We start from the raw sequence: 27,247 nt of genomic DNA on the forward strand, positions 1-27,247 counted from the left end.
TCTCCCTCCTCCTGGTACATTCACATTTCCTTTAGTTCCATTTCTTCTCTGCATCACATTTTTCATTTTCCATCCTTCATCTGCATCATCCCCACCGGCCAGTCACTAAACATCAGCATCAGGACTGATCCTACCCACTGCCGCCATCCAACCGCTCCCCGCTCCATTTACATCCATACCGCTCCCATCTTCCAATTCTACAATGGAATATTTTGCCAATCGCAATACCAATAAAGAGTGCCTTATGACAGACCTCACAACACAATGTCCCTCAGAATGTACAATATCCCACTAATATTGATAGAGATCTGACCCCAATGAATAGACTATTAAAAACACTAGAACATTAATTGGAGAATGACTTCAGACATGGTCTGGATATTGACTTGCTGAGGATTTATCTCAATTAAAAAACTACACCAAGGGGGTCACAGAACCTACGTTCAAAAAATGATCCAGAATTTATACACACTTGGTATACAGCCCTTGATGATTTTTCAGCTTAGCTCATGTTTGTTCAAGAAAAAAAGAAGGTCCCTAAGGGATCAAATCGCTCCAGATACACATAAAATCATGTCAGACTTAGAACCTTATAAAGATACAGTGGAATTCCACATGCAAAATCGTGACAAAAAGAAACATAGAAGATAGTCCGCAGAAGAAGACCACTGGGTCCATCTAGTCTGCCCTTTTACAATTTCCTTTCTTATTATATTAGGATAGATATATGTTTATCCCAGGCATGTTTAACCCCTTCGGGACCAGGCTAATTTTCGTTTTTTCCTCCTTGTGCTTAAAAGGCCATAGCACTTGCATTTTTCCACCTAGAGACCCACATGAGCCCTTATTTTTTGCGTCACTAATTGTATTTTGCAATGACAGAAAAAAAATTCAAAGTGTGGTGAAATTGAAAAAAACAAACGCATTTCTTTTATTTGAGGGAAATGTGTTTTTACGCCATTCGCCATGGGGTAAAACTGACTTGTTATGCATGTCCCTCAAGTCATTACGATTAAAACGATATATAACATGTATAACTTATATTGTATCTGATGGCCTGTAAAAAATTCAAACCATTGTTAACAAATATACGTTCCTTAAAATCGCTCCATTCCCAGGCTTATAGCGCTTTTATCCTTTGGTCAATGGGGCTGTGTGAGGTGTCATGATGGGTTCTTTCTATCGATACCTTGATTGCGCATATACGACTTTTTGATCGCTTTTTATTACATTTTTTCTGGATTTGATGTGACCAAAAATGCACAATTTTGCACTTTGTACTTGTAATTTTGCACTTGACGCCGTTTACCGTGCGAGATCAGGAATGTGATTAATAGTTCGGGCAATTACGCACGCGGCGATAGCAAACATGTTTGTTTATTTACTTTTATTTATAACCTGGGGAAAGGGGGGTGATTCAGACTTTTATTAGGGGAGGGGGCTTTTTATTGACAACAACACTTTTTTTTTTAACTTTTACACTTATACTAGAAGCCCCCCTGGGGGACTTCTAGTATAAGTGCACTAATCTCTCATAGAGATCTCTGCAGCATAGATATGCTGCAGAGATCCATGAGATAGGCACTCTTTTACTTCCGGCTGCTGAAGCCGGAAGTAAACGAGTGCCGAGACAGGGACGGCGCCATCTTGGAGCGGTCCCTGGCCGGCAGCACACACGGAGATCGCTCCTCCGGGATAACGTCCCGGGGGAGCGATCTCCGCCACTAGACACCAGGGATAAGCTGAATCCGGTAATCGGATGCAGCTGTCATGTTTGACAGCTGGATCTGATTACTGTATTAGCGGGCACGGCGATCGGACCGTGCCCGCTAATACCGGCGGTCCCGGGCCACAAGCGGCACCGGAGACAGCCGCGGTTCAGAGCAGGGTCGCCGCGCAGCCCCGCTCTGAACACCCGTACAGTTACGTCCTCGTGCGGGAAAGGGTTAATTTCTGTTATTGTAAATTTACCAACCACAACTGCTGGAAGTTTGTTCCAAGTATCTACTACTCTTTCAGTAAAATAATATTTTCTCACATTGCTTCTAATCTTTCCCCCAGATAACCTCTCACTGTGTCCTCTTGTTCTTGAGCTCAGTTTTTTTTACTAAAAACACTTACCTCTTGAACCTTATTTAGTCCTTTAACATACTTAAAGGTTTCAATGTCCCTCCCTTGCCCTTCTTTCCTCCAGACTATACAGATTCAAATCCTTAAGTCTTTCCCGATATGGTTTATGCATCACACCCTCCACCAATTTTGTAGCCCGTATTTAGACCCGTTTACCAATGTCCCTTTTTAGGTGAGGTTTACAGAACTGGACACAGTATTCCAGATGTGGCCTCACCAGAGCTCTATACAGCAGGATCACAATCTCCCTCTTCCTACTGGTTATACCTTCAGCTATACAGCCCAGCATACGATTTGCTTTCCCCACTGCCTGGTTGCACTGTTGACTCATTTTAAGGCTGTCAGAAATCACTACCCCTAAATCCTTCTCTTCTGAAGTCTTTTCCAAAACAGTACTGCCGATGTGATACTCGAATAGAGGATTCCTCCTCTCCCAGTGCATTACTTTACATTTGGAAACATTGAACTTCAATTTCCAATGTCTGGACCACTTATCTAGCAAAGCTAAATCATTTTCCATATTGCTGACACCTCCAGGAATATCAACCCTGTTGTACACTTTTGTGTCGTCAGCAAACAGACAAACTTTACCTACCAAACCTTCTCCTATGTCACTTACAAACATATTAAAAAGAATAGGACCCAGAACAGACCCTTGTGGCACACCACTTATAACCAGTCTCTGCTCGGAATATAAACCATTAACAAGAACCCTCTGATATCTATCCTTCAGCCAACCACAAATCCACTGAACTATCCAGGGATTAAGTCAAATTTTCTCCAACTTTGCTGAAGTCCAGATAGGCGATATCCACGGCACCACCTTCATCCAACGCTTTTGTGACAATCAAAGAAATCAATAAGATTAGTCTTACAAATCTGTTCAATCCTCCAAGTAAAGAAATGCAGATAGCTCTAAATATTGTTCAGAACAACTATAGAACTACATCCACCGTAAACTCTTCTCCGGTGATGGGCGAGACCTCTGTACAGCCAGGCACACCCACTAACCGAGTGAAACAGTTACTTCCAATGGAAACGTCTCCAGTGCCTGCTAAAAAGCCGCAGGTTACTGTAATGGAGACCATAGAGCTTCCAGATGGAGATGATGATGATGTCGACGATGGAGATGTGATCACCATTGAGGATGTCAGCACACCTAAGCCTAAGAATGACAAAGGTGACCCTCACAACGGTACCGGTCCCAGCCCTGTCCCCATGGAAAGCTAAAATGGTGAAAGTACAGGCATACAGTATACGTCAGCAGCCGCCGCTACACAGACCAAGTTCCGAGCAATAACTATTAAAAAGGAAGATGATTCCTATGCCAACACTCAGGGGCACAAGGAGGTGCCGAGTCAGCAAGTCTACATTAACTGCAATGGCACAATGTCACACACCCATCAGAGGCAGAAGATGAAAGCCGAGCCCAGCTCTTCTAGTGAAGTCAACAGCACAAGTGAGGTGGACGATATAGTGATACAACTTGATGACATTTTCCGGAAGTTTGATTCCTGTTCTGCAGAAAGATCAGTGCAAAACGGAGATTGAGCAGCTGCAGCAGGAGAAAAAGCTGCAGTCCCAGAATGACCAGCTCAGGAGGGAACCACAGCAACTAAAGGAAGCCGCTAACAGGTACAACGCCTCCACCAGCGTACTCGGACAGGAAATAAAGTTATGGACTCTAAAGGATTCACGTGGCTTAGTTACTCACCACCTTGATGCTGCAGCTGAACTGGGAGCAGGTAGACTATGACGTGACAAATACTCAGATTAAGTAATTACAGAAAGACACCATTTTCAAATAAACCAATAAACTCCAATGGGATCGGGGGGACAAGACACAGTATTTATAGGACTTGGAAAAAACACAAAAAGAATAGAGGAGAATATGACGGGAACACCACTATATCTCCAATGACATCTTATCCTACACTCATCAGAACTGCGTGGGCACGTCCCACTCCCAGGCCTCCCCCCTCAAATCTTATCAAGGAGACTAAGTCCTTGAGGACAATTACTTACTTAAGTACAGCAAAAAGAACACCTAGTGGCGAAAATCCACCCAGCCGGCACCCCCATACTGTCTTCTCCAGGTACATCCACCACTTCACAAACATCCTTACACAATAAAGTCATTAACCCTTTATACAGTACACCACACAAAACCCCGGAACAACCACTCAAAGATTTGAAAGAAATCCGGAAAACTATTTAAAGGATCAAGGAAAAATATAGTCGTCTCAATATCCCCGTTCTTCCCTCCATTATCACAGCATGAACCCCACACCTTCCGTCATGCCGATAGCTTTCACCTGTACTCTTCCCCTTCAGGAACATGATCACATTGCAGAGGACCAGTCTACACAGTACATTTGAGTCCGACAAACTTCTCACAAGTAGTAACAAAAGATCTCCTTATCATTATGACTGATAATTCAGACAGCAAATCCAAAAGATACAGTACCTTTTCTCCAACCAGCAACACCTACATCTCTCACAGATAGGGGCTACTATGTGTCCTATTTTAGAGGTATCCTTGCACAACAAGAGCTTGAAGAGAAAGAACTTAAAAACAAACCTCTTTTCACCGTCCAACTTACGAAAAAGAAGAAGAAATTCAGATGAGGAAAGCGAAGTAGATCAAGTACTAGGAGACCTACCGAATCAAAAAAGCAGCAAAAAGAAAGGACACCTGTCCAATAGCTCCAAGTGGGGCTAGTACCACCCTACCCAATGTAAAGATATTTAATCTTTTATCCCACACACTCAACACTAACAAGTCATCACTACTACAAAAGGGCCTTTCGTTCTGCCCTAACAGGCTAGAGAGCTTTGATGGTTTTTTTTAGATCTTCATAATTTCAGAAGGAAATTGACATTGCAACGACACTTCTCCCTTCTTTTGAATCAAGAGAAGATTGGGATACCTCCTAGTACAGAAGAAACATTTGGCAAACACCCATCCATTAAAACAAAGTCGAAACTTTACCCAATGGATAGTCCGGGCCCCGATATCAGGACATTCCATGATGCAGTGGCTAAGGAGGAGGTATCGCCCTACAAGACTATATGGATTACGATATAGAAGCCATGAGGAATTTAAGAGACGAGAAATAATACCAGATAAGAAAAGAAGATCCCTTCCAACAACAACTAAATATAGCAGATATGCTAAGTGAAGCCCTGAAACAGGACATCATCATGAAGGAAGAAAAATAGATTCCTATGAATAAAGATTTTAAAATAAATATTTTACTACACCTTTTTATTATCATCTGCTGAAGAGTCACAACAACGAAAAGAGACCTTCGGGTCATCCCATTATCTACTAAATCAATGGACCCACCTGCAACATCTCCCATTACCTGGACCTCCTTTTACAAGAATATGTTCTCAACCTCGATTCCTACCTAAAAAAAAACTCAGATGCCCTAATAAAAATACTAAGAAAACATAAATAGACGGAAGATACGGTCCTCCTAAGATAAGATAAGATAATCCTTTAATAGTCCCACCATGGGGAAATTCAGTGTGTTACAGCAGCATAGGTATTACACATACAAAAAGCTAAAAGGTAAAGTAAAGGCATGTTAAGGTTAAATTAGACAAAGAAGAAAAGGTAAAAAAAGATACAATAAAAACATTAGACTATTTTAGTTCTTTTTATGGAGTGATCTCTGCATGGGTCGGTGTTGTTGTACAGCCTAACCGCTGCAGGAAGGAAGGACTTCTGATATCGCTCCTTCTCTCACTTTGGGTGAATTAAACGGTCACTGATAGTACTGCCCAGTGCTATCATGGTCTCATGCATAGGATGGTAGGATGGGGTCAGTCAGTCATTCTTCAGTACAGAGCTGACTACTGACACAATCCTTCCCTCCCCCACCACCTGCACCGGATCCAGGGGGCTTCCAAGGACAGAGCTGACCCTTCTGATCAGCTTGTTCAGTTTGTTCCTATCGCTGGTTGATATGCTGCTCCCCCAGCAGGCCACTCCGAAGATGGCTGATGCCACTACAGAGTTAAGGAAGGTCGTAAGAAACTGCCCCCTGGACTCCAAAGGCCCTTTCTGTCCATGTGGTCAGCCCAGTCCAGCTTATTATTGAGGAACACACCCAGATATTTATACGTGTTCACTGTCTCAATGTCCGTCCCTTGGATGTCCTTTGGACTTGGAGGAAATTTGCGCTTGCGGAAATCCACCACCATCTCCTTGGTCTTTCCAGCATTAATCCTCAGGTGGTTCCGTTGGCACCAATCAACAAAATCACTGTGCACCTCTCTTTATTCCCTGTCGTCTTCACCTGTCATGAGGCCTACTATTGCAGAGTCAGAATACTTTTGTAAGTAGCAGGTAGGTAAGTTAAGTCTGCAGTGTATAGTGTAAAGAGGAAGGGAGCAAGAACTGTACCCTGAGATGCCCCCATATTACAGATGACAGTATCTGACACAGTCCCTGGCTCTCACATACGGAGGTTGATTTGAGAGGTAATCTAGGATCCAGTTTGAGAGATGGAGATCCATTCCAACAAAGGCCAGCTTGTCTCTCAGTAGCCTCTTCTGTATAGTGTTAAAAGCACTGGAGAAATCATTATTCTCAAAGTGTTCCCAAGTTTCTCCAGGTGAGAAAGGGCTCTGTGTAGAAGGTGGATGATGGCATCATCCACCCCAATGCCCGGCCGATAAGCAAACTGGAGAGGGTCCATGGCTGGGCTCACTAGAGGGAAGAGATGTGTGAGAACTAATCTCTCCAAGACCTTCATCAAGTGGGATGTCAGTGCTACAGGTCTATAGCTGTTCAGGTCCCTTGGATGTGGTGTCTTTGGAACTGGTACCACACATAATGATTTGCACAGTTGTGGTACCATTTCTAGCTTCAGGCTCATATTAAACATATATGTAATAATATCACATAGCTGGTCCCCACAAGTCTTAAGTAGCCGGGCACTGATGCCATCTGGCCCTGCAGCCTTTCCACCCTAACTATGGACGTCTTGGCACTGTATACAAATACACAGCACAACCTGGGAATAGAGTGTACCAGCTATTACCTGGAACAAGACCCCACTATACCACCTATACAGAAAATATTTTTATTAAACTGCCTTGATTTAATTTAAAATAATCATTTTTTCGAACACAATAGAGTCATCTATCATCAAACGTGCGTAACAGCAATGGGGGCGCGAGTGACGCCTGCATACGCTAACCTCTTCATGGGAAGAGGTTTTTCCAAGGAACGGGTGGAATTTTTGTATTTATTAATTTTCCATGAAAACCAGGAGTTGATGGATACTGATCTGACGAAAAAGCCACGCCTCTAAACGCATTATCAATGCAATAAAAGTTAATGATTTTTATCAAATCACTATGACTCCCATCAGTTTAGTAGTGACTACTATCTGTTGTCGTTCAGTACCAGAGAAGTCCCAGACCATTGGCACGGCTGTGCCGCCAGCCTGCTTCTGATGGTCCACCAGAATCCCCCGGCCCCACGGACTGGCTGCAAGAGGCTTCATATTTGATCATGCGATGTCTCATACCACGACCACCCCAGGTGAATGTCTCTTGAGCCACAGCTAAACTTTTTTCAAGCTTGCGGTAATACACTATGGGGGAAATTTATCAAAGGGTGTAAAATTTTGACTGGTGCAAACTGCCCACAGCAACCAATCACAGCTCAGCTTCCATCTCTGGTGAAAGGAAAGAGGAGCTGTGATTGGTTGCTGTTGCCAGTTTGCACCAGTCTAAATTTTACACCATTTGATAAATCTCCCCCTAACGTCTATTTTACCTGGATATATGGGAACGTGAAAGAAAAACAATTCTCACTGCCCAGTCACACCACAAAAACTTTTTTTTAAGCAGACTATTCCCCTAAGTCTCACTTCTTACCAATTATTATTTTTTTTTTCACGTCAACTGGTACTAGAAACTTATATAGATTTGTAAATTATTTCTATTTAAAAATCTCAAATCTTCCAATCCTTAAAAGCTGCTGAATTGACCTACATGAAGTGGGGTTTTATTTTCAGTCTGAAAAGGTGCTGTCTGCTGCCACCTCTGTCCCTGACAGGAACTGTAGAACACTGTAAAGGATTTCTATGTGGAGTTGCTTTAGATCTGGACAGTTTCTTACAAAGACAGAGGTGGCAGCAGATGTAATTTACAAATTTGTATAACTTTGACACTTGTTAAAGGAGAACTCAGGGAAAAATCTATTTTTTTATATGTTATTACATTAGTTAGATAACTTCCTAATGTACACTAATTATGGAAAATTCACATATAATGCCATTTTCCTCAATTTAGTAGATCTACAAAAAAAAGTGATGTCACTACCCAGTAGTTATACCTGAAGTGTCCAGCAGGGGATGCAGTATATGTAGAAGTATAGAAGTAGAAGTCTATGTAGAAAGTATATGTAATGAAATCATACACCCCTCCCCCAAACCTGTGCTGCCCATGCATCTCCCTCTCTCCCTTTGCCCAGTGCTGCGCAGCGGGGTGAGTGCACCTTATTCTGCACATGCACTGAGCAGCACGGGAAGAGAGTGAGACGGGCACCACGATGTTTGTGTGTGGGCGGGTAGAGACGATTCCACTTCATATACACTTTTTCGTATACTGCTGGACGGTATAGGTATAACGACTGGGTCTCTTTTTTTTTTATAGAAATTGAAGCCTGTGATCAGTAAATTGAGGGAAATAGCATTATATGTGCATTTCCTATAATTAGCATACATTAGGAATTTATCTAACTTTGCTCATGTAATAACATATTATAAAATAGATTTTGCCTGGAGTTCTGCTTTATATAGTAATAGATAGTATTTCTCATTCTATACATGAGCTGCATCTATGACATCTATGCTGCAGATCCTGTACATGTGAACGCACCCTTATACACACTTTTTGGAATAACAAAAAGCAGCATATTACCATACCTAAAGCATATTGCTGTATTTTGAAAAATAAAAACCCCAAAACACTACAAATAATATAAAAAAAAAGGGTCAACTGTGTAAATATAAGCTACTGCTGACCTATAGTTCAAGATTAAGAGCAAAAAAAACCTTTTAGTAACTTAATTTTTTTTTACTATTTCAACACAGGCATCATGTGTCCACCATGCTCTGTGAAGGTGTTTGATGAAATCACATCTTGCTTTTCTCCCCGTCTGACTATTGGATGTTGGCAAACACTTACCATAATGCAAATTCATCAGGGTTAACTCTGCAAAGCTATTGGGCCTGCAAATATTACAGGTACAGCTTTGGGCCATGTTCCCACCTTGTAGCTCGATGTTGCTCATTGCTCACGTTCTTCATTATGTATGACTGTAAATAAATAACACCTCCTGTACGTCATCTGATTCTTTTTCATTTATTGACTCCTGAACCATCCTTTATATAAAGTAACAGGCAAAAGCCTTTTATTGAGACAGAAAGCTATGGACTATAATTGATAATCAGGATCAACATTGGGTAATGAAACAAGGATACAGATATGAAGTTTCAAAGATTTTGGTGTAAAAAAAAAAAAAAAAAAAACATCTTCGGCTTCACACATGGCTTTTATTTGAGCACCTGTTTTCTTCTGCCGCCATGCAAAAAAAGTTTTATATTAATTTCTCCTTACTACTAGATTGCAAGAAAAAAGGCCCATAAGGTTGATGGCATAAAATTTCAGCATTGCAATTTTCAGACCAGCAAACTCTAAATACAATAGGAAACATTGTCCCCTGTGAAGCTTTTTTATGGCATTAACAGTTATGTCTATCCCAGTTCAGCAAGTAGTAAAGTTTTAATAGACGGTGCTGAGTGTTTAAGAGTCCACATCATGGAGGCAGAGATGCAATTAAAAGGGTTATCCAGGATTAGAAAAAGCACAGCTACTCTCTTGCAACAAGCTGTGTGTTATTAAAATAAAGCTCCATTCACTTCTATGGAACTGAACTGCCAAACCACAGCTAAACAGATGATAGGAGAAGTGCTGTTTTTACAGGAAAGCAGCAATTTTTTTCTAACCCATAAAAGTGGATTGTATCACGTTGCTGTGATAGCACAGGGGTTTTATTTTGTATGCTATAGGAATGGATGCACACCACTGTATTCTTGGCTGTAGATGTATCAGTCCTTATAGCTTGTTTATTTTCTGCATTAGTGTAGCACGATGTTGCTCATTGCTCACATTCTCAGTTATGGACTTCAAGAAATGTCTTTCATTCGCTTGCCTGAGCGAGCGGTTTTTGGAAGTGTCAGTCGCTTTCAAGCTTTCATATAGGGAGAGAATTTCTAGCGACAAGACGAACAGAGGTTCACATGTATTTTCTGGCATCATAGCAGTTATATGGAGGACATGACAGAATACCTGACTGTAAATAAATAACACCTCCTGTACGTAATCATATTCTTTTTCAAGTTTATTCACCTGAAGATTGTGTTCTGCCAGATGCTGTTTGACAGCTTCAAGCATGTCAGATATACAGACACTATAGAGCCTTGCAATGTGCTTTTGACCATCAAAGGTAAGCCAGTTGGAACAGCTCGAGCTACAGAGAAGTTGGAACCCTCTGAGTAATAGGACAGAGAACTGAAGATCATAAGCAAAAGGACGGAGATTCAAAAGAGGCATATACTGTATATACTCCAGAGAATATGGCACGTGAAGAAGTTGTCTCTTCAAAAGACTCATCACAACCTGAGAAAGAAGTCTGCATTCTGCTGCACTGCACCATGGCAGGACTTGTACCATGGCTACTAAAAATCCTTTACTAAAAAGATTAACCTCATTTGGGTCTTCTGTGTTGACACAAAGAAGTGAGAGCATCAGATCTTTCATCTCTCCTGAAATACAACAACATTCCATCCAAGCCAATAGCCCAGTGCCAGGACCGTACTCCGGTTGATGAAGTGCGGTCCAGTCGTATTCGGACAGCTTGCAAACTTCAAACAAGGAGGCCGGTGCTTCATTTTTAAAGTGCTCTCCGAACACAGGCTTCAGTCTCAAGCGTATAACCCAATCTAAATGCTCCATTTTCCTGTGCAGCCAAAAGAGGGACTTGCCCCAGGTTTCTGTGCCTGTTTCAGCTTCTGGCAAAATCAGAGTGCAGATCTGAGAGAGAATGTCAATTATTAACTCCTTGGATCCAAGCGTAAGGCAATATGGCTTATCGGATTGTTGCCAGCACCTACTGAAGCTACTGAGCAATTTACAAAGAGACATAATGAGAGGGAATGGAAAGCAGGAAAGAACCCAATGCTTACCAGACCCATCTAGTGGATTCTCCACATTTAGAGCTTTGTGCAGAATGTTCAAGCACAATTCCACATGGACACATTCATCAAGTATATATGGAAGGACAAAGGTCCTCACGACTTCTGCTGGCTGCAATAGGGAGACGTTATCGCCAGTAGTTTCAGAAGGATTCATTAAATAACACAGCAAGTACAAAAACTGGCTTTCTTCCTTATCAGAGGACAGCTTCCCCCAGCACGTCTCCATCAAGCAGCGAGATAATAAAGAGACTGATGGGTCTGCATTCTGAGAGCCCCTAAAGCTTAAAGGAAGTGATGTCAATATTTTGGCCAAAAATACATGAGCCCCGAGATTTGAGACAGCAAAGTGGCAAGCTTTGCTTATGACATGCTCAGGATACAACAGTGCTAGCCTGGCCACTCTGGAGACAGTGTTATAATCTGTTCCAGTCTGAGAAATTTGGTTAAATGTCATGTTGAGCTCCTCCTGGAAATTAACTGTAAAAGCAGACATGCAGTGAGAGAGACCTTTCTCTCCCCATGTATTGATGACTCTCATCAGCACCTCATCCATCTGAGCTAGAGGCAGCTCACAAAACAGATCTAAGAGGATAGTGGTAGATTTCTGAATCTCCAACATATTTACATTGTTCTGCTCATATGTGGCTTTCACGACAGTCTCCAACAATTTAAATATGAGGTCCGCTTCCAGAAAAGACTCTTTATTCGTTTTAAGACAATTTAACCAGTCGGTGGTGAATGCCCAGGAGAGTTCAGATGCAAACTCGGAGCAAACTTCTTTATAGCGGTTCATTTTATAGCTAATAATGTTTTTAGCAACAGTAGCCATCATGTCCACATCATTCATCTTGCGTGTTATGTTAATGTTGGCGGTTTTCTCCAGAAGGCTAGAAATGCAGTTTGCCAGATCTAAAGCGTTCTCTCTTTGCTCTTCTGAAAACGTCTCATTAGGATGTAATGCAACCAAATTTTTATGCAAAGATGCAAGGCTACCGTTCATCCTAAAGCATTCGTAGGAAATCTGGTCACAATTATTTATGTAGTTGTGCAGTTCTTCCCCCCAGTAAAGCAGCAGGTCTTTGAGAATATTTAAGCCAAGGTGTTGGGCTCCTGTTAATAAACGGAATCTGGAAGCAGTGCTGCCACTCTGCACAATCCTCTCCGCTTCTCTAAGCTTTTCTGGGAGACTTTTTTCAGATTTATCGTCCTTGATCTTTGCGTTACAAAAACAAAGGACAGCAACAAGCTTCTCCAAGTATAGTCTTATAGGAAGATCACCTGACTCTTGTTCTAGAAAAGCAGCTGAGCACAACATATCTGCTAGATTTGCTATTGTGTAGCACTTCAATTTGCTGTTATCAATGTTTGGCCTGATTTTATGAAGCCCCTCTAAAAACACAGTAAGAATGTTGTCATCTGGAGGTACGCATTGCTCCGGGTCCGGCTTAAATCTTTTCGAACTTTGGCAAACTTCATCGTCATTTGTCTTGGTCAAGTACTGGCTTGCTACAGCTGAAAAGGTTTCAACAATTTCATCCTTCCCGTTCCTACCATCTTTCATGATCTCCCACCACACATCTAGGAAAAAAGTCACATCTTCTATGGAAGGGTCATCACAAATGTGGTTTAACATCAGGGAGGCTTCTTCCACCCAAAATTCTGTTGGCAATGCCAAAAGAAATTCTGCAAATACGTCTGCTGCTTTTGTGGCTTTGAGAACTTCAAACAAAACAGTGCGATTCATTTTTGGTATCATGTTTTCCGCAGGAAAGAACATATCCTCTTTCCATCTTTTGTCAATATCAAAGTTTCCCTCTAACGAGATTTGGGGCTGACATGACAGCACTTTGGCCCAAAATATGGCAATGACTTTCTTTCTCCACTCATGGCTTTGTGACCAGGTACCTGAGCAAATTTCTTTTAAAGCATTTATGATGGGCTTCCCGACCAAAGGCCATTCAGCCTTTTTAATCTCCAGCAAAGTTTTCTGTAAGGTGAGTTTTTCTGCCAACAGTAGAGCTCCTTGAAGAACCGCTGTTTGTTCACATATGTTCCAGCTTCCTACACAGAGGAAACATATAAGATAACGTTAATATAAATGTTTTTCTTTCCACAAATAGACCTATTGTTTTCATTAACTATACACTGGTGCTGAATAGGACACGCAATACCGAAATACTGTATAAGAACCTGTTTAGCAGCTTGAGGTTACTTAATTCAAGACAAGCCCAAGAGACAGAAAAGAAAGGAACCCGAATAAAAAGCAGTAAAAACGTACAGGTAAATTAAAGTGATGCCAGTTTTTACATGACCTATATACTGGCAAGGTACTAATTTTATTTGCTATGCTACATTCTAACTGTAAGATCCCTAATATGTGTTTTTATAATTTTGACTTTGAAAAGCTCTACAGTCCCAGATCCAAAGTACAAGCTCAGCGATCTTCTCCTACCCTCTCCGTGGCATTATTCGATCTCAGGGTCTCATTTTAATTTTGTACTCATACATTACTGATCCAAATCATAAAAAAAAAAAAACGCCTCCCCCTGCAGTAGAAAAATGGAAGATTAATACCTGCTATCGTAGAGGATACCTATGATGTAATCCTAGAATCTCTTCTCTATTACAGCATACTCCCCCTGCTATACATAATACACCAATGTTATCTCACACTGTACCGAAAGACCAAAATGCCAGCCCCAACCTGCCCAAAACGTACGTCTGAACCCATAGACTTCCAGCACATGATTTGGGTTTGCCCACATATTGTAACATTCCGAATGGATGTTGTACTTGTCTTCTCAGAGATTAGCCAGAAGTCCATTCCCCTTAGATCCAATGTGTTCTTGTTTGGGGTTCTGGACGAGGAGATGTGAACACACTCCCTCTATATTTTCCTGCGGCTCTATTCATTCGTATGGAGCTGACGGAAAGAGTACAGTGCTCTTCTGGCATACTCAGCTCTTTCTGTCAGCTCCATAGAAATGGATAAAGCCACGCGTCACGTGCCGTACCCACGGCTCTATTTATTACACAGAGGGTGGGGCCCGGTATGGAGATCACTGGGGGGGGGGGGGGGGGGGAGGGTACATAGGTCGGCCCCCCTGCGATCTCCTACTTTCCCCTAACCTGTGTATAGGGGAAAAGTTGCTTTTTCCTGGAATACCTTTAAAAGCTATTACTAAAATCAAGGGTTATGTTAAATTTATTAAAAATATGTCAGTAAATTCTGGCCGCTAAGTCTAATAATAAGCTGAAACTTCCTGATTGGTATAGATTACTTTCCAGCAGTGTCCTCCTTACCATCCCAAACAGGATTACAGTGAAAGGTGACTTAAAGCGACTCTGTACCCACAATCTGACCCCCCCAAACCTCTTGTACCTTCAGATAGCTGCTTTTAATCCAAGATCTGTCCTGCGATCCGTTTGGCAGGTGATGCAGTTATTGTGCTAAAAACAACTTTTAAACTGGCAGCCCCGTGCCCTACGGGAGTATCTGTGCCCTAACTTTGCACCACCCCTCCATCCCTCCTCCTCACCCTCTTCATCATTAGGAATGCCACTGCAACATTTTCTCCATGAAGAACATTTGCACAGGTGTCTTAACGTTCCAGCCCATGTGCCATCCTCTCACAACTAATGAATAGTAGGCAATCTGCCTGGAGCATTCCTAATAATGAGGAGGGTGATGAGGGACAGAGAGGGTGTGCCAGCCTAATGCATACACAATCTAGGCCACTCCTGTAGGGCACGGGGCTGGCAGTTTAAAAGATATTTATTAGGACAATAACTGCATCACCTGCCAAATGGACCGCAGTACAGATCTTGGATTAAAAGCAGCTATCCGAAGGTAGTCGCTTTAAGTAGCCAGATAAGATAGGATCGGACCATTCACAATAAGTGATGTAATAACTCCTCTCCCTCCTCGGCTGATCACAGTCAATTTTATACGGGCAGATTATTGGCCAAAAAAGTGTTTCTACCTTTAGTTTAAAGGCCCTTTAGTTTAGAATGGAGGGGCTGAACTGTGCAGGGCTTTTGCAGCCCAGGTAAACACCCCATGGGTTTAGTCTCCTGATCTGCATATTATTTCTAACTCCTAAAGCTCTGCACTGGAACACTAAAAAGCAATAAGGGTCATCTAGGGCAGCACAGTGGCTCAGTGGTTAGCACTGTAGCCTTGCAGCACTGAGGAAACATCTGCAGAAGAGTTTGTATGTTCTCTCAGTGTTTGCGTGGGTTTCCTCCGGGTACTCCGTTTTCCTCACACACCCAACGCTATACAAATAAATAATTTTTATTTTAAATTATTATTATCTAGGATTTAGGATAAGAAGCTATATTGTACACTGACTTTAGCTTAGGCAAAGGGTTGTCTGGGCAGTAGGGATGCACGATGCACCGAAATATCGATACTACTATCAATATTTCGGGCAAAAATACGGTTCGGTACCAGGATTTCCTGGTATCGATACTTTATATTAAGCTGCGTTATTATGCAGCTTAATACAAAGTATAGAGCAGAGAACACGGCGGGCGGCTAGCTAAGCGCCAGCCGTGTTCTCTTTGTGCCGCCCCCTTTTCCCTGCAGTCACCTTCTCTGCTCTCCCTCCGTTCGCTCCCGGCGGCGGCAAATTCAAATAGCCGGCACACAGCGATCACTAGTGCCGGCTATGTAACTGTACATGCCTCTGTCACAACTGACAGCGGCATGAACACCTCCCGAGCCGCTCCATAGGCAGCACGAGTCTCCTGCATATGGAGCGGCCCCGCTGAGGAGGAGGAGATGCGGCCACTACATGTCCAGCACAGCTGTGAGGTTGGAGAGGCTGGGGCTGTCAGGATCAGTGCGCACATGAGTAATGTGGGGGTGACTGATCGGCTCTGGCTATAGGGGGAATGTAACCTACAGATTACCCTCTCACACGAACGGTTGTGCAGCCTTCATTTTATTAAGAACGGCATTCCAGTGTAGACAGCGTCCAGGGGAAATTACATGTCATCACACTGACCAGGAAGCAGGGGGCCTGAAGAGAACGCTGCAGCCGCCCGACAGCCCGGACAGGTCGTCAGGACATCTATCACTGGTCTGTGTGTGAGGCAGCTGAGGCGGCTTTCTCCATAGCACAGTGTGGTGACCTCTGCCCGGCCTGTGTGTCTCCTTCCTCCTCCATAGCCTCCCCTTGCAGCGTCCAGGACCCTCTCCCTGTGCTGTAAGCCTGAGGAGTCTTCTCTCTCCTCTTTCTATCTCCTATCTTTCTGTTTAATTACATTACTAGTTTCCTCTGGCTTCTTACCTTGTGTCCATCAGTCAGTGTGAGTGCTCTGTATCTCCTCTCTCTCCCTATCTATCTATCTCCTATCTATTCATCTCCTATCTATCCATCCATCCATCTCCTATATATCTATTTATCCATCTACAGATAGGGAATAAACCTGGAGCTGCACAGCATCATATCCCATTACAGCTCTGTGTAAGCCACAACCCCCTGGTACATGTATGAGATATAGTATGACACCAGCCATCACCCTCTAGACCCAGCCACCATGGCCCTATGTTCCCCCATCCCTGCTGCTGACCCTCTCCCCCTTCCATTAGACTCTGGGAGAGCTCCAGGGCCCACATGCAGCCCACCCTCTCCCACCATGGCCCCAGCCCTGCAGATGGCCCATCCCAACCTCAGGAAGCAGTTGGTGCAAATAATGAGAAGGATCAAGAGTCTGAGGTGCTAAAAGATGATCAAATTGAGTGAGCTGCAATGTAATGTGTGGTGGTCCCCACTCAACATATGCTGCAGGACCCCCACCCAGCACCCAGTCCTGTTCTATGGACTCTACAAAAAATACCCTAATTTATGGAATAGAAATTTGTAGGAATGACCGTATAATGTCCCCACCATGTGACCAGACAAAGGCCAGTGGGATCCCAGGGCTGGGACATCACCAGTGCCCAGAACTGGGTGTCAATCTGTTTATTTGCTGTTTGTTTTACCTATCTCTCTATCTATTGGTACTTTTACACGGAGCGATAATTCGCCCGATCGCACGATTTTGAATGAACGATTTTTTTTTATAACGATCAGCGTTTAGATGGAACGATACATCGTACGGAAAATTCGCTATGCGATTGTTTTGCGATCGTTTAAGCCTATCTCACACACATGTGAAATCGCTAAAGAATGTTTACACGGAACGATCTGCGAATTTTTTGCGAACGATCAACGATGATTTGAGAACATGTTGAAAGATCAAAATGAACAATTTTTTGCTCGTCGTTTGATTGTTTGCTGCGTTTACACGTACGATTATCGTTCTAATTCAATCGTTATCGTGCAAAAACGAACGATCAATCGTCCCGTGTATAAGGACCATATCTCTCTGTTTCCTCTTTCTCTCTGTCTTTCTCTCTCTCTCCCCTCTATCTATGGCATTGTAGTGTCTGAATATTTTGTGGCAGTCTCCCCCCATGTACATTGTGCCAACCCTGGTGCTGGGCATAGACCTGCTGCAGTGCCATAATATATACAGACACTTACAATATATATAACAATCCTATAAATATCCGGATCATTTTCTATAATTCTTATGACACAAGTTACTGGCCAATTACAGCTGTGTTCACATGCTGCAGTATGGTCATTTGTTGCAGGTTTTTACATATTTAAATACCTTGTGGGCAATAACTGCATTGCAGCCTCCACAAACTCCAAGGTCTCCCAAAATATAGGATACCGAATAACTAGCTGATTGGTGGGAGTTGTAGTGCACAAAGAGATATGTTGGGAGCTGCAGTTGTACAGCAGCAGCCTCCTGACAAAACTCCAAGCATACCTTCTTGTGCACAACAACCCCCAGCAAACCTCCTTGTGCACAACAACCCCTAGCATACCTCCTTGTGCACAACAACTCCCAGCATACCTCCTTGTGCACAACAACTCCCAGCATACCTCCTTGTGCACAACAACTCCCAGCATACCTCCTTGTGCACAACAACTCCCAGCATAGCTCCTTTGTACACAACGACTCCCAGCATACCTCCTTCTGCACAACTCCCATCATACCTCCTTGTGCACATAGAGGTATGCTGGGAGTTGTTGTGCACATATCTGCAGTCGGGGTGGGGGGTGGGGAGACGGCGGGGCATTTTTATTTTTACAGTTTGTTTTTTTTTTAAACTTAAGTATTGAAATGGTATCGAGTATCGAAATAAAACAGCTGGTATCGGTATCGAACTCAAAATTCTAGTATCGTGACATCACTACTGGGCAGAAAACTTGCCTTCCTTGCTACTAGAAATGAGCAAACCTGGAGCATGCTCGAGTTGATCCGAACCCGAACTTTCGGCATTTGATTAGCGGTGGCTGCTGAACTTGGATAAAGCCCTAAGGCTATGTGGAAAGCTGGAATTATTACTCACCGATAATTCGTTTTTCATGAGTCCATCATGACAGCACCACCTGGAGATTTATCCCCATAGGTCCGAATAGGAACAGGAAGCACAAGAGGTTAAAAAGGGCCCCACCCCTCCACCTCCTCAGTGGTTTACAGATTACTACCAACATGGCACAACATAAATATACATTGCGGGCAGGCAATAAATGGGTGCTGTCATGATGGACTCATGAAAAATGAATTATCGGTGAGTAATAATTCCAGCTTTTCAGAGCGTCCCTCATGACAGCACCACCTGGAGACATACCAGATAATCCATTTAGGGTGGGACCACAGCCTGTAACACTTTGTGTCCGAATGCCATGTCCTGAGACGCTGTCACATTCAGCTCGTAATGTTTGTAGAACGTATTCGGTGATAACCAGGTTGCCGCTCTACATATCTGCTCCAATGAAGCTGCTGATCTTTCTGCCCAGGAGACAGACTGCCCTGGTGGAATGGGCCTTAAGTTTTTCTGGAATTTGTTTACCTGATGACTTGTAGGCTTCTGTTATAGCAGACTTCATCCACCTTGCTATTGAGGCTTTGGAAGCCTTCTTACCTTGAAATTGTAACAGTAAGTTGGAATCTTTTCTCCATTCTCTTGTAGCCTCTAGGTAAGTAATGACAGTCCTACGTACGTCTAAGGAATGAAATTTTGCTTCTTTATCATTATTCGGTGGATCACAGAAGGAAGGTGCACAATGTCTTGCGATCTGTGAAAATTTGTTACGACTTTGGGAAGAAAAGACGGATTTAATTTAAAGATGATTTTATCATCTAAAATGGTGAGGTAAGGATCTTCCACTGACAATGCCTGGATTTCACAGACTCTTCTTGCTGAGGTGATAGCAATCAAAAACACAGTTTTAAGAGTTAAAAATCTCATTGATAGCTTCTCAATAGGTTCAAAAGGATTTTGGGTTAAGGCTTGGAGAACCAAAGTAAGGTCCCAAGGAGGAGTAAGATTAGTGATTTTTGGCTTCATCCTGGAAATGGCGCAAAAAAAATCTCTTAACCCACTTATGTTCTGCAATGGGAGAATCAAAAAAACAACCTAATGCAGATACCTGTACCTTTAGGGTACTGAGGGCTAGCCCCTTATCCAAGCCATCTTGCAAAAATTCTAATACTTGGGGAATGTCTGTGTTAAGAGGACCTGGAGGGGACTCACCACACCAAGTACAGAATTTCTTCCAGTATTTAAGATAGATAGTGGAGGTTACGTCTTTCATGCTGTTTAGCATAGTGTCTATGACTTTAGGGGAGAGAACTTTGCGGGCTAAGGACTTTTCAGAAGCCACGCTGCCAGATGGGAGTTGTTCTAATCCCTGATGATGTAGCGGGCCTTGGGTCAGAAGGTCGTGTGTCTAGGGAAGAATGATGGGATCTTCTACTGAAAGACGTCTTACGAGACAGAACCAGCTCCTCCTCAGACAAACTGGGGCTATGAAGATAACTTGCGTTCGGCCTGTTAGAATTTTGTGAAGGGCCTTCCCCAGTAGAGGGAATGGCGGGAATGCATAAGCTAGATGAAAATTCCAGTTTTGGGCTAGAGCATCCACCCGTTCTGGATTGTCCTGTGGATTTAAGGAAAAGAATCTTTTTACCTTTTTGTTTCCCTTTGACGCAAATAGGTCTATCTCTGGGGTGCCCCATTTCTCTGTGAGGTCTTGGAATACTGCTTGACTGAGGCTCCATTCCCCTGGTAGCATTCGTTGGCGACTGAGGTAATCCGCCACCACGTTGCTTGAGCCTTTTAGATGGACTGCTGATAGGGACTGTAGATGCAGTTCTGCCCAGACAAAGATCTTTTCTGATAGTCTTTGCAAGAGAGAGTGACGTGTCCCCCCCTGATGGTTTAGAAACGCCACCGTTGTCGCATTGTCTGAATACACTGACGTGTTGTCGGCATATTTGATGCTCTGCTTGTCTTAAAGCTTCGTATGTTGCCCTTAGTTCTCGATAATTGGAGGAACAGAGACTTATCCTCTCCGACCATTGTCCCTGTAGGTACCGGCCTCCTACATGGGCGCCCCAGCCCTGTTGACTGGCATCTGTGGTTAACGCCGTCACCTGGGGAGGAAACCAGAGAAGACCTTTGGTTAGGTTCTTTTCGTTTACCCACCACTTTAGAGATGCCTTAACTTGACTGGATAATGTCATTTTTTTATCCAGAGAGGACTGAAGCCGATTCCATGACTTTAGGATCTGGGACTGCAATGTCCGGGAGTGGCTTTAACACCACGGTACTGCCGGGATGCAAGATGTCATTGATCCCAGGACAGACATTGCCTCTCGTATGGTCGTCACCTTGTTCTTGGGAGAATTTCCTGAATTTCTCTAGAAGTGTATTTACCTTTTCTTAGGGAAGAAATGTTGTCTGAAGTTCCGTGTCTAGAAGCATGCCTAGAAACTTCTTTGTGAGACGGATGTAAGTCCGATTTTTGCAGGTTTACGATCCATCCTAGTTCCTGAAGGCAAGATATGGTTATTGCAATATTTGATTCTAGAAGCTTTTTTGACTGTGCCACCAACAGTAGGTCATCTAGATATGGAATAGTTGTCACATTTTGTAGTCTGAGAATTCCCTACTTCGACCATAACCTTTGTAAATATGCGTGGTGCTGACGCTATACCAAATGGTAGGGCTTTGAACTGAAAATGAGTAATGTGATTGTGAACTATTTCGAATCTCAGATATTTCTGATGTTTTTCGTATATGGGTACGTGAAAATAAGCGTCTTTAAGGTCTATCGTGGCTAACCAGGCATCTAGAAATTAGGGGGATGGCTGTTTTAAGTGTTTCCATTTTAAACCTTTTGTACACTATTACCTGGTTTAGGTTTATTATCGTTCTATAGGTACCGTTAGGTTTCTGGACCAGAAACAATCTGGAATAGTGGCCATGACCTTGTTGGTCCGGAGGTACCTTGATAATTGCATCTAATGTAATAAGTTCTGATACCCCTTGCCACAGACGCTCATTTAAGATGGCTGACCCTAAAGAAGTGGTACAATATTTTTAAAAAGGGGGGGGGGTCAGAAAATTCTATTTTGAACCCATTTTCTAAAGATGACAAAATGAAAGGGTTTTTTGTTATGTTCTCCCATTGATGATAAAACTGGGAGAGTCTGCCCCCCACTGGAATGCTGTTATTGCTTTTTGTCGGAGGATTTAGGGTTGAGGAGGAATTCTCTCCCTTTTCCACCCTTGGGGTAGCTCCACCTCCCCGTTTTGCCTTTACCTCTATAGGATTTAGAGGGATACTGCCTGAATGAACGAAAATTTTGTTTACCTTTGGCAGCTTTTTTTTTTTTTAGGGAAGTCCTTCTTTTTGTCGGCTGCTTGCTCTAAAATGGTGTCGAGCACGGAGCCGAACAGCATGGAACCTTCGAAGGGAATGGCACACAGTTTATTCTAAGATGTACTATCCCCGTCCCAGTTCTTTAGCCACAGGGCCCTCCTGGCTGCCGTAGTTACGGACGCAGATTTAGCTGCCAAACGAACTGATTCGGCTGAGATGTCTACTAGGTAAGCAGTAGCCAATTTAAGCATAGGGATAGACTCTAGGATCTTTTCTGGAGGAGTCTTTTTCTCCAGGTTGCTTTCCAACTTCTGGAGCCAGATAAACAGAGATCTGGCTACGGTGGTGGCAGCAATATTTGGATTGATCGCAGAGGATGGAGGTCCATGCTCTGCGCAACAGTCCATCTATTTTCCTGTCCATCGGGTCCCTTAACTGTAAAGCATCCTCAAAGGGAAGAGAAATTTTCTTCACCATCTTGGAGACCTGAACGTCTACCTTTGGGGACTCAGTCCATAATTTAGTTTCCTCCTCATCAAAGGGGAACCTGGCTCTATATTCTTTTGCAATTTGCAGTTTTTTCTCTGGCTCCTGCCATTCATATATAATTACCCCCTTTACATTTTATTAGAAGGTTGCTGCACCTCCTCAAAACCCATTGTGCTCCTTACAGCATTCAATAGGATGTCAGTGTCTTCAGCCGAAAAGTAGAAGTAGTTTTTAGTATCCTGTATTACATTCTCTACAGTAGGTTCTATATCCTCAGCCTCAATTTCCTCAGATTTATCTCCAATAGATACAGCTTCAACCTCCGAATCGGAGTCAGCAATAACCATGCGCCTCTTTTTAGGTGGTGGTTGAGGGGACTGAGGTTTATCTTTAGTTAAAGCTGCAGCCTCTGGCAGCCTGTCATTGCATATACTGCATCTCTTGGATTTAGGTTTCTTAGCTGTCTCCTTGTCTCCCTAGAGAGAGAAGGAGAGCCATTACCAGTATGTTTGTAACAAAGTATAGCAAGTGAGCCTCTGGCTCAGCTACTTACTGGGTTTGCCGCAGAGGCCTGCTCCACAGATTCAGAGCGGGGAGCGTCCATGATTCAAAGAGAAAGACATGCAGCCTCTGGCTTACCTTAAATAAGCAGCAGACCTAAGATCAGCTGGGCCTTGGTGCCAAAACGCCCCCAGCACCTGCCCTCCGGCATCCCCATTGCAGCAGTGTTCCGGTGGACGGCACCATCTTGGAGGCGGAGCTTCCGGTCCCAGGGTACCCCGCGCGACAAAGCGTGATGACGTAGTACGCGTCGTCATGACGTAAGACGCCGCGCGCGTCGGCAGGGATCCTGGGCCGGAAGAGAACCAGGGAAACCACACTCGTGGGACCGAGGCCTGGCACGCAGCTCCATGCTTTAACTCATTAAGCACGGCAGCGGGGTATTGATGGGACCAAGAGGCACAGACCCAAAGCCGCGCGACCCACTTGAAGAGGAGAGGATGATCCGGTCGCCTTCGCCCGCCTGGCAGAAAACACTGATCCCGCACCAGCCCCAGGACCAGGAGAAAGAGGTAAACCTCTCTGTGCTTGTGTCCTGTAGGAACAGGAAAACACTGAAGCGGTGGAGGGGCGGGGCCCTTTTTAACCTCTTGTGCTTCCTGTTCCTATTAGGACCTATGGGGATCAATCTCCAGGTGGTGCTGTCATGAGGGACGCTCTGAAAATCATGGATATAGTCATTGGCTGTATCCAAGTTTTCCAGACAACCTTAGAGCTTTATCCAAGTTCAGCAGCCCCCACTAATCAAATACCGAACGTTCGGGTTCGAATCGACTCGGACCCGGTTCGCTCATCTCTACATGCTACCAATAAGCACATCTGTGTTGTCAGTTTCCCTTTAACTAGGGACCAGAGGACCTGTGTTGTATTGAGACAAGGGAGTATGCCCCAATGTGCTATTCTACTCTTAGCATGCTTTAGATACATTTCCAATTAAATCAGAGCATGCCTTAATTTTTCTGATATTCTTAAAAGGGTTATCCAGCACTACAAAAACATGGCCACTTTTGCACCACTCTTGTCTCCAGTTCAGGTGTGGTTTGCAATTAAAGAAGCAGTTCACAAAATATTATTGCCCCCCCGGTAGGTGCTGGCACATATACTCACTGCAGCTGATTGGTGTCCCGCGGTGCAGCTTCGTTCCGGTCCCGCAGCGCTGGTCAAATCCGGCGCTCGCTCACTTCTGCCTCTGCTGTGAATACTTTTCTGTCTCTTGTGATTGTATGTCGGAACTCACACGCTTCCATGTGTTCTCTATGGAAGCATGTGACTTCCGGCGTTCAATCACAGGACATAGAATAGGAGTCACAGCAGAGGCGGAAGTAAGAGAGCGCTGGATTTGAACGGCGCTGCGGGACCGGAACGAAGACGCACCACGGGACACCAATCAGCTGCGGTTAGTATACGTGCCAGCACCTACCGGGAACAGCTTCTTTAAAGTGACTGTACCACCAGACCCAGGCTGAAGCACTAGAGACGGGCCGACCCACCCTTAGTAGGAGGAAACCCTAGCCCCTCTATGATAAAGTTCCGTTGATTCCAATGGAGTCACGTCATGGAGGGGCTGGGGTTTCTTCCCACTGGGGGTGGCTCGGCCCGCCTCCAGTGCTTCAGCCTGGGCCTGGTGGTACAGTCACTTTAAGGGTACAAACCCACTTGACGTATTTGCTGCGTGATTCAGTCTTAAAAATAAGCAGGCAAAACGCAGGTTAGCTTTATACAATTGTTCTGCGTTAAAATACGCAATTGCGTATTTTTGAAGCGTAAAGCTTGTTGTTAGCAAAGCATCAGTTATTAACAACCTGTGCGAAAAACGCATGTAGCTTCACGCTTCAAAAATACGCAATTACGTATTTTAACGCAGAAAAATTGTATAAAGCTAACCTGCGTTTTGCCTGCTTATTTTTAAGACTGATTCACACAGCAAATACATCAAGTGGGTTTTTACCCTAAGCTCCATTTACTTCAATGGAACTGAGTTTCAAACCCCACCCAATGAGGAGACAAAAGTGGCCATCTTTCTGTAGCGTTGGAAAAAAAAACCTTTAATATCTGTGTTTGCATACAGCAAATATAATGCTGCTTATGTCTATTGGCTGAAATCCTATCCCGAAAAATCAGAGTACTCATTTATAACAAAGAAGTTTGCAGAACATTTCAGTGGTTTGTGTGATACAAGTGGCAGTACTGGTATATATGTGGTATATACTTGACATATATACTTACCAAACTCCATGGCAGTACTCATGGCTATGGTCCCTTCCTGCACATCTCCAGCACAGCCTAAGGACAAGAAACCAAGTTAGAACATGGTAACAAATCTCAAATATAAATGTGCTCATATATTTACAGCATGTTGTATCCCAGTAACCCCCAACCTGGGGTCTCTAAAGTCTCTAGCAGCAATACTACAACTCCCAGAATGCCATAGGCTGTGAGGCCATGCTGGGAGTTACTGTTTGGCAACAGCTGTAGAGAGCCAGGTAGGAGAGCGCCGTGCACACACAGGACACGTGGGGCTCATCCCTCACCTGTCCACACACAAGCCGCCCACAGGTACCTGCTGCAGTCACGATCCTCAGCCGGCCGCGTCCTATGACAGAACTCCCTCTAGCAGCAGGACAGTCACTTCTTATACAAGCTCATGTTATACAGCCGCAGCTGACATATTCCCGAAGCCTTCCTTATGTTACGATAAAGAGTGTCACCTCCAAAATGGCTCCGGGTCTAGAGACATAAATAGTCTGAAGCTTCCTGTGACGTCATTAGGACGCGACATTGCAGATGTCAATTTTTTTTTCTACCAGCAGTGGACGGGGTCAAATTTGGCGCCGGGGCTACCACGGCAACGTGAGGCGGAGTTGGTGTTGTGTCTATGGGATATGCTGTCCCAGCTTGCACAGCGACGCTCCCGGCCATGCAGGGAACTACAGCCGGTCCCATTTACGTAGATGCGGCTTTGCTGCAGGCTGCTGGAGGTCCTGAAGACTGGACACCAACCGAGCATGATGCACGTTCTAGCTAGAGTTATTAGATGGGACAACGTGGCAAATGTATATTGCTGCCTGTTACACAAGATTAGGCGAGGAATAGATGGGCGACTGCTACATGGCATGGATAGGTTAGCTGATAATGAATGCCAGTCTGTGCTGGGAGTCAGGGATAGTGTGCTGCTCTGCCCTCTCACTACAGTCCCTAGTAGCTTCATAGATAGACTGAAATGGAGAGCTCTATCAATCAAGGGGACAGACTTTCTATCACATGCTATGCATTTTGTTAGCATAGGAGTCTATGTGTGATGGATTCAGCTGAATGGTATCTGTTATTGGATTCCTTCCTTTGTAAAGAAAAAAAAATCATAAAAAAAGAAATTTATATATACATATTTATAATATGTATATGTTCTATATCTAAATTATTTGGTAAAGGTCTTTTAACTTTTTAGGCTGTTATAGGGTTTACAAGATTAGCAGCACATTTTTCAAGTCTTATGTACAGGAACAGCGGCGACAATCGGATACGGTAACAGGAGAGAAGATCATGTGCACTAACAGAAGCAAAGATCAGGTACAGCAACAGGGGACAGGGATGACTATCATATATAGCGACAGGGACGACTACCAGGTGCAGCAATGGGACAGGAACGACTATCAGGTGTAGCAATGGGACAGGGAGGACTATCAAGTACAGCAACGGGACAGGGATGGCCATCAGGTGCAGCAATGAGACAGGGATGACCATCAGGTACAGCAACAACTATTTCTCCTGGCTCTGAACACTTCCCACACACAGAGGAGGAGTTGCTGTGGCTTGTCAATGGCATCACTCGGTGTCAGTGTAACTCATCTAGATGTATGCGGGGTTGCACTAATGGACAGCAACCCCAGACTTACATTACGTGATTTGGTGTCAAGGGATTAATGTATCATTTGGTGACTACGTAGGGTACCAAACCTGCATATATTTTTTGGTGATTGAAGAACTCCTGTCCCTTGACTAATGGAGCAAGATTCATTGAAAGTAACTAGTAAAGACACTGCATAT

General features: G+C 43.8%; 1 protein-coding gene across 1 annotated transcript; it reads right to left on the reverse strand.

Annotated features, from left to right (window-relative positions):
- Positions 1-9,540: 9,540 nt before the first annotated feature.
- Positions 9,541-26,078, reverse strand: GEMIN4 (gem nuclear organelle associated protein 4). The gene is made up of 3 exons (XM_069972495.1): positions 25,735-26,078; positions 25,430-25,486; positions 9,541-13,475 (listed from the first exon to the last, which is right to left on the reverse strand). Exons 2-3 carry the CDS (start codon positions 25,449-25,451, stop codon positions 10,273-10,275), a joined length of 3,225 nt encoding a protein of 1,074 aa, XP_069828596.1. The 5' UTR covers positions 25,452-25,486; positions 25,735-26,078; the 3' UTR covers positions 9,541-10,272.
- Between the last annotated feature and the right edge of the window lie 1,169 nt (positions 26,079-27,247).

This window comes from Dendropsophus ebraccatus, chromosome 5, assembly GCF_027789765.1.
Source record: "Dendropsophus ebraccatus isolate aDenEbr1 chromosome 5, aDenEbr1.pat, whole genome shotgun sequence".
Taxonomy (NCBI): domain Eukaryota; kingdom Metazoa; phylum Chordata; class Amphibia; order Anura; family Hylidae; genus Dendropsophus; species Dendropsophus ebraccatus.